The following is a 15,605-nucleotide window of genomic DNA, read 5'->3' on the forward strand; positions in this document are numbered from 1 at the left end:
ACACCTTTGGAAAAGAGAGAAAGGCTCCAAAAATAAGACTAGGGGAGTAAAACAAAAAAAAAAAAAAAAAAAAGGAGAGACAAAAAAAAAAAAAAGGGGGGAGGGAGATGGTTTGTTGGCAAATCGCTAATCTCTAGCAGGGAGGAGCACATCTTACTCTATGTACTGCCCTTGTCTTCAAGCTTCTGCCTGATCCCCCCTTTCTTTCTTTCTTTCCTTTTTTCTTTTTTTTTCCTTGTATGTTTCGGTCTTCATTTATATTAATTTCACAAATCTCTCAGGACGAAGGGCGGTATCCCCCCACCCCCACCCCCCCGCCCCCCGTCGCACCTCTGGGACCTGGGTTTTAATTTAGCTTGACTACACTGTAATAAAATTTTATATCACTCTTTTATTTGGTGTTAATATTAGACTAGCACTCTCCTGACCATGGATTTATCTAATCGCTTTAATTAACACCACAGGCCTTGTTTTGGCTGTTGAAAAATACACCGACATACTCTCACAGCCCTATAGTGATCGTACAAGCGTAACTCAGCCCCTGGTTATGATACAGAACATGGCAAGATGAAAATATGTCTTTGCTGTGCATGCATAAGCCAAATATTTCTGCATGGCTGAGATAAATAGAATGGGCTTGAGAACAAGCTCTATTCTTGCACTCTAACAATAACGCGCTTTCCAAAACTACTCCATGTCATTTTTATTAGCTGTTCACTACATGAACTGTTTTGCATAAGGCTTGGATTAGGTCATGAAACTTATTATTATGCCAGATAATAACCATTGCACTCAAAAAATGATCCAGCGAGTATTTGTCATGGATGTTTGACCATGGTGTCTATAGTTGTGTGCACTCTCTTTATGTGTGTGTGTGCGTGTGCGTGTGTGTGTGTGTGTGTGTGTGTGTGTTGTGGTTTAGGTTTTGGTTGCATTGTGTTAAGCAGATGTTCCCAAAGGGATCTACATATCTCATAATTTCGGGACTTTATCCCTGTTTACACTGTGGGCCATCAACCCAGGAACAGAAGCCCAGGAACTTTGTCCTGGGGTACAGGCACCAGGGCTAGAGTTCCTATTGCGTTTACGCTATGGGCCATGTAACCAACGGCAAAATGCGCTACCATAGAGACACTATACAACATTCCATGGACTGATAAACATTGCTAACAACAGCTAACAAAAATGGAGCCAAACACTGTCTTCCTCCTTGTTATTACAATGCTACATTACATAAGCACAACCCGTTGCACACAAGATGAGGCCACCGCGTTAAGATGAAGAAGACAGCGTATCGGGTCTGAAATGCGACTGAGAAAGATACGGAAACGTATGAATATAACAGAAAAGATACTTAAAAATCTCATCGTTCTGAACTTTTCCTTCTAACTGTGAATGTTTTCATTACGTCAAATTTCTGATAGCACCTTTGTCTTGTTTGCTGTCTCCTCCATTCGCCATTTTTTTGTATTTAACATAATGTGATATTATAGATCTGTTATGAGCTAGCATTAGCGAGGGTTAGTTAGTCACCTCTTACTTAAAATTGTAAACAGAACCATAACCGTAGTAACTATTCATCGTGACATGTAAGCGTCAGGTCTTGGAGCTCTGGCCCAGACCGTTGAGTTGGGCTTGTTGCTAGGGCTTAGGTTCCTGGTTAGGCCCTGTTTAAGCCTAGCCCAGTACAGAGTAAACGCTCCCTGGGCCAGGAACTAAATTCAAGCACCAGGTTTGGCCAATAGTGTAAACGGGGCTATTAACACCAAATACGTCTTTGGTCTAGGTTATGGTTAGAGTCCGTTTTATAATCTTCACATGCAAATATATAACCAGTGAATGTGTGTGTGTGTGTGTGTGTGTGTGTGTGTCTGTGTGTGTGAGATTAGGTGGAGCAGCAGGAAGAGCTGGTGTGTAAACTAAGACAGGAAGTGAAACAGGAGCAGACGCATAGTCAGGAGCAGCAGACTCAGCTGTGCCAGCTGAAGGACTATATCACAGACATGGAGAAAGAGATGGAGAGACTCCGGATGGAATACAGCTCCAACAGCACGCTGGTGAGACTGGATGTTCCCCACCACCACCACACAGGGAAACACACACACACACACACACACACACACTAACATACATACTCTCACACACACACACTAACATACACACACACACACTCACACCAGATAAGCCTCATTAAGCCATATGACCAGATTCATCTATTTAAAATATTCCACTCACAGTAATGCTCACAACATGGCACAGGTTTCTAATTCTCCGGAGAGCAAAGGTCATGTCAGTAGAGGTCAACCAAATCCCTGAAAAGAATATGAAATTCTCCCCTGCGGTACGCCTCATCACAATGCAGACGCGAGGCTACGTCTGCACGCCGTTAATGGCGGTTAATGGAAGAGTAGAGTTTGTTTGTGTTTGAAGGAAGCAATAACACAGGGAGATCCCCACCAACCCTATAAACGCACATTTACCTCCTGCACTGCATGAAACCAGCTCAAATCAAACAGCTCAGCTTCCAGTAAACACGCAAGCATGCTGCCAAGCCTCAAACAGAAAAAAGCACCAAAATGATTACATGGTCCCGCATCACGTGGGGGGGGGGGCAATACCTGACGATAAACGTTCATTTGTTTACTCGTGCCATTCCGGCAATATTGTTTCATGTTTTCTGTTTATTGTTTGTTCTAATGATAGGATGCGTTTGGTCTACGTATACCGCGTTCATAGGCTCACATTCGACGTAAACGCAAGTCGCTTTCATAACATTAAAGCGGTACATTAAAGCAGAGGTGTGTACAGTGGATCTGAGTGCAAACTGACACTGATGTCACTGGTATATCAGATTTACTCCCATGTTGGGTTTTTTTTTTTGTTGATATTTTTCTGCGGTCGGACGTATTAACGAACCGACTCCATGAAACGTTTTCTTGAATATGACTGAAATAAAAATTCAGACAATGAATTCGGTTACGGAAACATAACATTTCGAAGCCTGAAATAGATTCAAAAATGAATGTTCATGCGTGTCCATTTCCATGTCTTTGTCTTTGTTAATATACAGGGGGTCGTGTTCCGTCGGGGCGGGCATAGGTTTATACTCTGAATGCTCATTGGCTAGATTGGCGGCTCTAGTCAGAAGCGTGCACTGGTTCCTGTAGGAATGGCCGCGCTAACGGCAGCAGCGGCTGCAGTAGCCTTTGTTCTCGCTGGAATGTTTTTTTTTTTCTCCCTTGAATGGGGCATTAGCTCCTTTATCTGTCCACGCAGGGATAGAGAACTAACCTGCGCACAGTATATTATGAGTAGAGAAATGGCCAAGCTTGATGAATCCAGAGGAAATTGGGTTTGAAATGGCCTCATCTGCTCAGGTCAAAGCCATTACTTGATGTATCATATAAGTGGATTTTGAGTGTGTCTAAATTATTTTAGAATTACCCCAGCTAGATGGACATTTTTTGCTGCCTGCCTTTGTGAGGTAGAAAAGAAATGATAGCTATTTGTCAGTAATTGTAAGACTGATATTTTAATTATCTGGATGCTTTGACATTCATGTTTTATATCTTTTTCTTTCTTAAACAGAATATATATTGCCGTGTGTGTGTGTGTGTGTGTCCTCCTGGGTCTGTGTGTGTGCGTTAAGATGTGAGTATGTTTTGCTTTACAGTTCAAGCACATTATCTCAAAGGAAACACATCTTCAGAGCCCGCATGGTAATATATACCTTCAAAGTGAAAAGGATGCTCTGTACTCAGTAATCATCACCTTCTCTTCACTAAGTTACGAAACACAACCAGGTCTACCGTAAAAATCCACACAAAAACACTCAACGGGTGGAAACGGACCTCCTAAGAAAAGAGGAAAATCGCACTGCCCTCTGTTAGTATACTAAAAGATACACAATAATAATATGGAGCTTCAGTCCTTCCGTTTATCCTGTACAACCAGCGCCCGTAGATGTCATCCTTGTGGCTGGGCACCATCACCTTAGGTGTCTCTCTGTATGCTTTGAAATAATTAAATCAAACTTTGCACTCGACGCAAGATCAATATTCATATCCTGTTTGGCAGAGGGGCAGTGTTTTGTTGTGTTCGGTAAGGGAACCTTATTATACCCAGCTGATTCCGATCAGCTGAGTATTGCAGACGAGATATGTACTTGCGTATGTAGCTTTTGTGAGAGACAAAGGTTCTGGTGGTTCCACACTGAAGAGGTTTAAGATGTTGGATTTTGCTCTGCTCTTGCTTTGGTCGGGTCTGTCTCTCTGTTAGTCATTGTCTGCCCTCACAGTTTTAAACAGGTTTCCCTACCCCTGTGCCCCTGGCCTAGTCTGCACTCCTCACTAACCTCCTGTGAACAGAGGGGACAGGCGTGTCTGCTATGGGGCAGAGTTACTACTGTGGTGGTGGTTTTGAAGTGTGATTAGTGTGTGTGTGTGTGTGTGTGTGTGTATTTAGCTCAGACAGAAGGGGGGCTGTGTGTCCAGGCTGGAAGCCGAGCTAGCAGAGCAGCAGGAGAAACAGAAGTTTCTGGAAGAAAAGCTTCAGGAAAAACAGGCCCAGCTCAGAGAGTCCTGTCTCAACACAGCAATTACTGACAGATACAGAGAACAAGAGGTACAGCACAGAGAAAACATCCTGTTTCGACAAACTCAAAGCTTCGTTCAAATAAACTGCTTCAAACCTCATCTGGCATAAAAGTAAACACTTTATTACTCAGGCTTAGGCAATTGTAGCCAAGATTTTGAGCTGAATAGGAGGGACCATCACAGATTGTTTGAATCTTGTCCTTGTACAGTCAGACTTTCCCAAAGTTAGGTCATGATCATGCTTTTATTTACAGTGAAGTCATTTAGTCTAGAATCATCTGACTCCGGCAATCACCACACAGTTAGCATCAGAAAAATGACGTTCCTTACATAAAATACTCTCTGAATAAGGTCATGTCTGGACAAATCATTGTAGCCTCTTAAGTTTCTCATCTGTTCGTGACTGTATCTAAAATGACTAACCATAATTATCTGACTCAGATGAATATCAGAGGGGGCTGCAGAGGAATTTTGCACAGGAGTGCCATCTAATTGCCAAATTCTCCCTTTTTTTCACCATGTCGACACATTTGACCCGTCCGTTTGTAGCGTAATAGCAAATTCAATATCCAGGGTCTGAATCAATACTTTGTAACATACAAGAAAATAGTGAATGACACTGAATGCTATCAGAGCCTTCAAAGAATTATATAAAACCAATTTTTGTCCAACTATTCCCGTGTTTATATATGAAAGCAAATAACTGCCAAATAGCTGCCTAAAATTTTGACCGCTCCCATCAAAAGCGACGAGAAAGGCCAAAACGCGCAATGTCTTAGCTGGCCCTCTCTCGAATGTTTCTTCATTTGTTAACCGAAGGCTGAGTGGTTTTAGAAAGGATTATTGTGGTGAATCGGGGGAGGAATGGGCTGGACGGCTTCTATACTGTACGTATACCCGGCAATCACAAATCACCCTTCACTGTAGTCTATTTACTGTGCGGGGCCCTTGATTGAAAACATTCATCTCGTCTGATTGAAAAAAGGCCACACGTATCAAAGAGCTCCGGAAAACACGGCGCGGGGGCTCCTGATTGGTTGTGTCAGAGACACTCTACAGTAGAGACTGTTTTGAAGGGCATGCCGTACTTTCTGTTAGGGCCGGTTAATTACTTTTTCTCCAGTGCTCCTTCTAAACATCCCTCATTGCCTGTCCACACACGGCCTATTATTAATCATTCAAGTGCACTTATTAAGGCATTAGAAGGCTCATTTTATTTACCATGAAAATTGTTGCCGGTACCGGTGCAATTAAAGAATCCATTACTAATGTTCATAAGCAAATCACGTGGACTCCCTCTGACTTCTGTTTAATTTGTAAGTCTGCCTTTGACGTTATTACGCACCCGCGCGCGCACACACACGCACACATGCGCACACACACACACACACACAGACATACACACACACTGTGGGAGGGCTGTGTTCCATCATGTTTCCTGCTTGTCAAACACAGATATTTAATTCAGAAGCTCTTAGTGATAAATATACATATTTAACTGATTTATAACCCACCGGGTATTTTAATTAGTGGAACTGATCAATGTTTAATTCTGTCTTTAACAATAAATGTATGCATTACTCTTATTCATTAGTCTAGTTACATTAGCTTGTGGAGGACATGGAATTATATCTGCATCTACAAGTTTAGTGCCTTTAGGCTCGTGTTTTCTCATGTCTCATTTCATTTATTAACTTTGTTACTATACTACATGTGTATATAAACCTCTACATGCAAACTGCGTGCTTTACAGTATTCCTGACAATTGTAGGAAGGACAGTTGTTCCCTTTTCATTCTAGCAGCTTCCATGCAATACACACATTCCTCCATACAGGCCTCTTTTGGTTGACTGCACCGTGTGTGGGTTTCTGTACGTGTTCGTTCACGCATTGACAAACACTGGGAGTCTATAGCTTTTTTTTTTGCGTGTGAGCATCCTGATGAGAGAGAGATTCAAAGAGAGCTGTTTTATTGTTACAGTGATGGATGTTCACACGTAGTTTGTCATCTAGCAGTGCATTCTCTCTCTCTCTCTCTCTCTCTCTCTCTCTCTCTCTCTCTCTCTCTCTCTCTCAATCTCTCTTCAGCTTCTTCCGCTCCACAACTTGTTTTTTTTTTTTTTTTTTGGATTAGAATAATGTGGCAAACCAACACCTCAGTCTGGCGGAACAGACTTCCCATTCTTCCCCAGGATGCATTTAGAGCCCTGCCGTTTTTAATCCCTGATCGTGGGGGGAAGCAAAAGACGAGACGTCACACGAGGGGGAAGCTTGTCTTTATTTCAGTGCTGCCATGGTTGTCTATAATATCATCCACCATTCACATCAGCCTTCATTGTAATCCTTGTAGATGTAGAACATTCCATCTGACTTAAAGTAAGTGACACAAATCTTTTTTTCTTTTTTTTTTTTTTCCAGAAGGCGTGCGTATGTTGTTTGGGGGTAGTTGGATTGGGTTGGGGGGGGCGGGGAGGTGGGGGGTGTCAGCGGTAGCTCGTGGAGGAGGTAGAGGTTTAAGGGAGTAGCAAGACCTTCAGTTTACACGACAGCTCGCACTGTGGTATTCCGAACACGGCTCCCACAATGCAGCGGGAGATTTAGCGTCTACAAAGCGCACGGATGGTTTAGGAGAACAAGAGGACTGACTTTAGCAGTGAGAGCAAAGAGTCACATTTTGGTGTCTTACATCCACAAAACCCCTGCCGCTAGCGCTAGTCACAACTGTATCCGTTGCTACGCTCCTCTGCCTGCCACACTCACAGCCATATTAGTGTTGTTCACTGGTCGCTCGCCCCTGTCTATGGTGCCATTAGTTTTGCCATAGACTTTCATTTGAGTGTTGCATAAATACTACATAAATAATACTCCTATACCTGCTTTAGTTGAGGCTTTTCATTTCCCCACAGTGAAATATGACACAAAAAAAAAAAAACTATACTGTTTTTTTTTGTTGTTGTTGTTGTTGTTGTTTGTTTTAATAATCTGGGGTAAGACTCGCGTCTTGATATTGAATTTGAGAAAAACGACATCGGTTGAAGAGTCACCCACAACATCAAAAGTAGTGAAAGCGATCATTTGTTTTCAGAAGGATCGGTCAGTGGAGGAATTTGCTATGATACGTGTTTAAATGTTACTGGTCTGTGCATTGATTGAGCCTGTGGTCTGGAGCAGTAGCCATAGGGAGGAGAGGAAGAGTGATGTGCTGATGGATAGATTGCACCCTGAGTGTGAAATGGAAGAAAATCTCATTAGAATATGCCTGTAAAATAGCATGGACCCCCACATCTCAGCAGGGAGCCATGCAAACAGGATAGGAAAGAACATTTCACATGTTGATGTGTTTGTGTCTATGTGTGAGTGTATGTGTGACTCTGTGTGTGTGTGTGTGTGTGTGTGTGTGTTCTTGTATGTGACTATACAAGATGTGTGCATGCATGTGTGTGCGTATGTATGTGTGTGTGCATATGCGTGTGTGTGTGCGTATGCGTGCGTGTGTGTGTGTGTGTGTCTGTGTTTTTGTTTGTGTGTGTGTGTGTGGCTGGAAGAAGGTGGGGGTATATAAATGAAATAGCACAATAACCCTCCCTTTGTGTGTGTGACATGAGCAATGGTTTCTCAGAAACACACTGTAACCCTCTGTGTGTGTGACTTTAACTGAAGCATAGTTGTCAGCTTTTGTGTGTGTCTGTGTGTTTGTGTGTGTGTCTGTGTGCATATGCATGTGTGTCCGTGTTTGTATTTGTTTGTGTGTGTGTGTGTGTGTGTGTGTGTGTGTATGTGTGCTTTTTTCATGTCCTTGTGTAAGTATGCCAGATCTTTCTTTTATAATCTCTTCCTTTTCTTGGTTTTGATTTGGCCTCTCTCTGTGTAGCTGCACACAGAAAGCCAGTTATTGCTTTTGGTTATTAAGCAGGAATGGATTTGAAAAAAAAAAAAAAGTAATTTTGCGGCAGTGTGATGTGGCAGAATAAGCTGTCAAACATTATAGCAGGTGATGGTGTGATGTCCTTGTGAGGGGCAGGGAGACAGGGCACAGGTAATCAGAGAGGATTACTCACACCAGGCTTTATTAAATATCTGTGTGTTCCCACTGTGAAAACAACCATAGAGACAGAAAGACTGTGTGTGTGTGTGTGTGTGTGTGTGTGTGAGAGAGAGAAAGGGAGAGAAAGAGAGGGATGCATGTTCACAATAAAGCCAACGGACCCACTGAAAGCCTGCCTAACAGTATGTCTAATTGTATTTATCGTGGAGGGAAAAAAAACAAACAAACAAAAAAAAACACTGTATGTTAAGATGACCCCCAGGTTTTTTCGAGTGAAGGTGTTTGATTCGTTGATTCTCTGGAGTGTATGTAAGGTACTGTGTATGAGAGGTAGTTAATTGTGTTTCAGTGCTAGGCATTTGCATTCAATAAATGTTTTATTTAAGGGATCTATAAAACTCGCTTTGGCATCTTTTCTGCTTTTCATCTGCCAAGGACCAAAAACAACTTTAATATTTCATAGGGATTTGATTCATAATAATAGACTAAGGTAAAAAGGATAAATAAATAAAACTCCAGATACCTTTCGTATAGTCGTCATCTACATGCTACTTCCAAGATTCCGTTTTTGTATCTGGAAAAGTTTGTTGAGTTGGATTGTATTGAAATAAGTGTTTTTACATTCTCTTACATATTGCAGTCCACCCTTTAGTGGGGAAAAAAAATATATTTAATCAAATGTTTAATCCTGTTTATCGGTTTATTAATTCTTAAACGTTGTTGTCGTTGTTGTTGTTTGCTTGTTTTTGTTGTTGTTTTTGTTTTCTTTTTGCTTTTAGCTTTTGCTAGATTTCAGCTTTCTTCCTCCGAAAAAAAGAGCCTCAGTCTTATACTACCTAACTATTACTAACGCAATATTAACCTCTCTCCACCCGCCCACACACACACACACAACCACACACACACACACACACTCACACACGCTACCCTTACCCACCCCCATTAAGAAAAACAATCTGAATGTTAAGCAGTTCTCTTCCTCCTAAAGCTCGACGTGTTACACTCCTCAGAGAAATTAGGCCTGCAGTGCTTTTGTCAAATTCCCATTGTTCTCTCTGACACACGTGGAAACAAAAGAACGGCATGTAATTTAGGCCTAATCATAACATCTGTACTTTGGAGCTATTTACATTTTCCTATCAAGACCAAGGAGAAATGTTAATTTTAGACGAGTCTTTTTTTATGACTTGTAATTACTGTCATTAAGAACGCTCCAGAGACTGTGGGGGAGCCGTGAGTGAAATGCAGTTTGACGTCTTCTATAATTAATGTTGAATTAATGCTTTTACTTTATGGGGCCCGAGGAAGAAAGGTCCTTAACGGCTCGGAGAAACACGGCCCTCTGATGGTGGCCACGCCACGTCTGAAGCCGCGCAAAAACTTAACGCCGATCAGAACACGCTTCCATCAGTGCGCCGTTCACCCGCATTGGGCCCTACCTCTCTCAACGCTTCCTCTTATTAAACGCGTTCCCGTCAGGAACCCTCAAATGCACTTTGTATTTTTTTTTTTTTTGTCCCCACACGTCTCTGCATTCTTTCCACCTCTGTACGTATTCTAGCAGGTTCTCTGTATGTCTTTGTGGAGAAGACTGAATCACCTTGGTTTTGCCCCCCCCCCCCCCCCCCGTAGGTGAAGAGACAAGAGGAGAGGATTGCTCAACTAGTGAAACAGCTGCAGCAGAGTCAGAGAATGTGCCAGAACAATGTGGAGGAGCTAGCCAGTAAAGAGGAACAGTGTGTGGTGGTGAAAACCGAGTGGGCTGCATTTGAGGAGAAATACAAAAGAAAAATACTAGAAGTGAGAGAGAGAGAGAGAGAGAGAGAGAGAGCTCTGGTTACTCACAGTGAAACTCACTTTTCTGTGTCCTCAACTTAACCTTCTTCGTAGCTTCAGCGCGGCTTTTTCGAGCCAGCGTCTCCGTCCCTGCTCCTGAGGGCCCACGGTTGGCGTGTTTTTTTTAAGACTTAAAAAAAAAAAAAAAAAAGCCTGCTTCGGTTAATCAGGGGCTTGATAATTAACTGATGAGTTGAATCAACTGTGTCAGAGCAATTAAGACATCTAAAACGAGCAGAGTTGTAGGCCTTTGGGAGCAATACCGAGACACACTGTTAAAATAGACCAAAACACTGAGTAATGTCATACTATATCTGGAGTCACATATCTTCTTGACTCATCTAAGCGTGCCCCGTTCTTATCATCAATGCTCCGGACAGATTGACTCCGTGAGAGGTGAATGCTGCGAATTGGAGGAAAAACTACAGACGACAACCGCAGAGGTACATGCTACAACGTACGCCCGAAATGCATCGCAGTCCTTTAGTTAGTGTTTGCTGTTTAAGGCCTATATCTGGAAAGAGTGTGTGAAGTTAGCAAATAATATTTGTAATGCCTATTGCATATGAGATCAGATACACAAGCCGTTTTCTCTTAGCTGTCAAAGTGAGGACTGGTCTCATAAGCGCCGTTACCGTGGCGACAGCTGAAATGTGGCTCGGGGACTGGAGATAACTGGAGAGCTGTATGCATGCACTGATAAAGTGACATTACTGAATCTTCATTTTGATCAGTCAAACCCTCCTTCTTTTTTTTTCCCCTCAACCTCACAGCAACTCTCTCTCTCTCTCTCTCTCTCTCTCTCTCTGTCTCTCTCTCTCTTTTGCTCTCTCTTTCTGTCTTTCCAACTATCTATATCACAACGTTGCAGTCCACGAGCATGTAGTCGTGCATAGAACCGTCTCTATTAGCTTCATCTGACCACGGTTTGAACGTTCAGACAGCCTCTGGTCGTTAGAGTGTAGATCATATGAAAACATTTGACATGGAGCGCTGGAATAGCCACATTTAAGGTGGGGGGGGGGGGGGGAGAAAATGGCCAATGGAATTGAGCCATCATCTGTATGTCCTCAGTCCTCACGCGCATTTGGAATGGGTAATTCTGACAAGTGGTGTCTAGACAGCGTCTGAAGTGATTGTGAGATGGTAGAGGGCTGAGCCTTTGTTCTGACTGCTGTGCAGAAATATTAGGATGGCCTACCGGAATAATGAATCACCCTGAAATATGCACAACAGATGGGCCAGAGCGGGAGCCAGCACGTAAGCTGAGGATGCTCTCTAACACCATTGGATTTTAATTAGTCTGGAGTGAGTTGCAGACGAGGAAGGGACGGATTAGACCCGGTGTTTAAACGCAAAACCTGCGACGGTTGACCTTAGAGCGAGAGCTCCTGTTCCACGATGGCTCTGTCTCAGTATCCTAAATACCTTTCTCTCCCTTTTAATCTCTCTCTCTCTCTCTCTCTCTCACTGACAGATTAACAACCAGGCTGAGGTGTTTGTGTTATTCTATCACTTACTCCGCATGCTAAATCCAGTGTGCGCGTTTCTTTTTTTTTTTATGTCTCTGTTTATTTCTTGAGTTCTGTCACTAATAAACACAGTCCGTGGCAGCCGGGCCAGGGGAGACACATTTGTTAGGCATTAGGCAGACCGAGCTGTCTGCTCGGGCCTTAGGTGGGGTCCCCTTTTTCTGATTAAATCCAGTCATGAACTTATGGCCATTCTGGCAAACTGTTAAATATATACATGCGTTCTCTTATGACTCTCCCCCTAAAAGACAGAGAGAGAGCGAGAGAGAGAGAGAGAGGTCTCCAGCTGATACCAGTATGGGCTCTCACAAGGACCTGTTGTGTTCTCAAATTGCAGAAAAACAAAATGTGGGATCAAGAACGCTTTAATTGGATTCACCTGATTAGAATTATACCCCCTCAAGAGAGAAAGAGAGAGCGAGAAAGAGGGAACATGAGAGAAAGAGAGAGAGAGACAGAGAGAGAGTGTCTTGTGTATGGTTAGCATAATAAACTCCTAAATCTAAGACATGGGAAAGCTGAAGGCATTCCTCCCAGCATATTGAATCAATTAATGGCATGTTGAAGGAAAGTCTGATTATGTGTGGGGTGCAGCGGGGAGAGAAATCAGGGGATTCCTGGCTGAGGTTCTTATTAGTGGGGCAGATAGAATGTGTGTTCATCTCTGGCTTTGATCTGTACATGCCCACAGCTGCACAGACACAGCCTGGCCCTGGAGGAGTCTAGGGCTGACAACTCTCACCTCCACCACCAGAGCCAACTACTGCTGACCAACATACACCACTGGATCAAAGAGCACAAGTAGGTGTACTCTCAATAGCAGTCTCTAGCTCTCTCTCTCTCACACACACATGCACACACTCAATCAGATACACAGATCAGTCTGTTTTCTGGATTCTCTTTGTCTCTCTGTCTTTCTCTCTCTCTCTCTGACACACACACACACACACACACACGCACGCACACAGAAACATTCTCCCTTACAAACCTGAACACTTTCTCAATCATAGACAAACAGGGTCCTAGCCCACTGCTTTCTTCCTTTCAAAGTGGAGCCATAGATCACATCCTACAGCTAACCTCTTAAAACTGCTGCCCCCATGCTCACTCTTTCTCTCTGTTTCTCTCTCTGTCTCTCTCTCTCTCTCTCTCTCTCTCTCTCTGTCTCTCTCTCACTCTCTCTCTCCCTCTCCCTCTCTCTCTCTCTCTCTCTCTCACTCTCTCTCTCTCTCTCTCTCTCTCTCTGTCTCTCTCTCACTCTCTCTCTCTCCCTCTCTCTCTCTCTCTGTCTCTCTCTCTCTCTGTGTCTCTCTCTCTCTCTCACATTTCAACTTGGTAAAGTCGCCCGTATTGAACACTTCTGCATTTCACGCAGACCTAAGTGCACTCGAGTTGAACAAAAACAGCCTATTTTTACATTTCTTTTGAACACAAACTGCTGTTTTCATTAATAAGACATAAAAATGGAAGCAACACAGACCACCCACATGTTGCGGTTTAGTTGAACGCTAAAATATTACATTAATTTCGGTTTAATTAATGAAAGAAATGTGAAAAAACCCACCATACAGCACTGCTCAGCCTCTTCTGTGACAGTATAAAGGCCAAACTGAAAGCAATTGGTCTTTGTTCTTTCTCATCCCTATTAGACCATTTTCCCCACTAATATAGAAGGCTTGTGTTCATTTTTCACTGCTTTGCCTCTCCCTTTTTTTTCTTTTTTTTTTCTTTTTTCCAACAGATTTTAACTACAGTGTTTGATTTGCAGCTAATGACCAGTGATGACCCAATCGGGATTTCTCACGAAACCGATTCAAAACCGTGTCTGTTACTGTCGATACGTGCCGTTTAGCGACACTTCATCTCTGGCCAGAATCAGAGCTGCTTTGGCATCAAAATAAGCGTGATTGTACCATCTAGTCTCCATCTCCCCAGAGACTATCAAAAAAAAAAAAAAAAAAAGATATTTCTACATAACTGACATGTCCCATTAGAAGAAGTTGCGGGGAAACCACCCGGCATTGCCTCATAAGCTGTTTTTCTTCCCTTTTGCTAAGTGATTTAAAGCAAACAAATATAAGTGTGATGTTCAGGGGCCAGTTTCACGGCCTTGGGTTTGTTCTGCTTTTCACTCTGAGAGACTATGTTGACACCCTGAGCTGAACTCCGGCGCCCAGTGAGTCAACTGCAGGATCAGCCAAGCGTTTAACACATGGGGCATGTTTTTGCACCTGTCTCTCATTTAAATACAAAGCACTTTTGCCTGTGTTTCAGGGCTGTCTGGCTTTATAGTTGCTGCTTTTGGGAACGTCTCACGCCAGCATTAACAAATCTCACAACCCGCACATGACCAATCACGGTGTCAGCTGCCAGCCCTAAAGTGCAAACGTTTAGTCAGGCAACACCAGAGGGTTTTTCACTGCCGCGCCAGAGCAGAATTAAGAATTGTGAACTCACTTCCAAGCTTGTCATACAACACTCTCCTATTTGTCTGTGTCATAACAGTGACAACTCTTTTCACTTTATGTAATAACATTTACATTTTTCTTTTGTTTTCTCTACTTTTTTTTTTTTTTTTTTTTTTTAGTCATTCACTCTTTTTTCTTTAATAGTTTTCCATTTAAACCGAGAGAGACATTCCTTTTAGCACCGTGATAACTTTTCCGTAACGCTCTAGTCATGGTTTCTTGGTGAAAAAATACTTCACTTAGTGTTTGAATATGTTTTCTGCCTTTTTTTGCTAGATCTGCAAGTGATAGCCTAGCTGGACGAATCAAAGAGCAAAACAAGCTTTTGACTATCATCGCTACGGAAAGAGAGTAAGTCTAGTGGCACTTCTTACACTTTACCTACCACAGACATCACTTAAACTAGCTTTCAATACCACATTTTTTTTTTCTTTTAGTCTATTGCTCCATTTCATGAGGTGCTCTGGAATCGTAGACGCTTTGCTCCATCTAACAGTCTTCCATTCAATTTGCAGGCTCCTGTTAATCAAACTGAGCTGCAGAAATGGCAGCTCAACGCGTAAGATCTCAATAGAGCCGCGAGCCCATTGGGCGTAATGCCGTGTGTAGAGACGCCGTCCAGACGCCGTTCTCTCCTTCTCTCTCTCTCTCTCTCTCTCTCTCTCTCTCTCTCGTCTTCACATACCCTTGTCAATTTCACTGAAGATTGTCTCTCCTTTTCAAACGAATCAAAAGCCTGAAAAAGCAAGTGGTTTGTTAAGCATATCTGGAAGCTACGCTCTCTGGCCCTCTTTTCGCCTCATTTAGGTGGTCGGGGGAATTTGACACGAAGCTCACGCACGGGCTTTTTTTTTTTTGCGTTTGTGGTCAGGTTGGCCTTACTGGCCCCGCAGGGGCTGCTTTTACAGCTCAAATGAACAGAGAGTTCTCCTGTGATCTGAACGGTTGCGTGGGAAATAGGGATGCAGAATGCCCATTATAGAGAGAACATGACAGCGAGAAAAAGACAGTAAAGAGACAGGCAAAGTCGGATTCCACCACCGCCGCCCCCCGTTGGAGCCCGAGAGTGGACAGATCATGAATAATGCCCCCGCTTCGTTTTCACAGATTTCTTTATTATTGTTTTGGA

At 42.9% G+C, this 15,605-nt stretch overlaps 1 protein-coding gene across 1 annotated transcript in view; it reads left to right on the forward strand.

The window, feature by feature from the left end:
- Nucleotides 1-15,605, forward strand: part of LOC115806677 (trichohyalin-like) — a 102,593-nt gene that overhangs the window by 71,728 nt on the left and 15,260 nt on the right. Inside the window, exons 25-28 of the mRNA XM_030767538.1 lie at nucleotides 1,890-2,057; nucleotides 4,465-4,623; nucleotides 10,273-10,443; nucleotides 12,700-12,809. Of these exons, the coding sequence (XP_030623398.1) occupies nucleotides 1,890-2,057; nucleotides 4,465-4,623; nucleotides 10,273-10,443; nucleotides 12,700-12,809 (608 nt within the window). The remainder of the gene's footprint in view (nucleotides 1-1,889; nucleotides 2,058-4,464; nucleotides 4,624-10,272; nucleotides 10,444-12,699; nucleotides 12,810-15,605) is intronic.

This window comes from Chanos chanos, chromosome 3 (assembly GCF_902362185.1).
Source record: "Chanos chanos chromosome 3, fChaCha1.1, whole genome shotgun sequence".
Classification (NCBI taxonomy): Eukaryota; Metazoa; Chordata; class Actinopteri; order Gonorynchiformes; family Chanidae; genus Chanos; species Chanos chanos.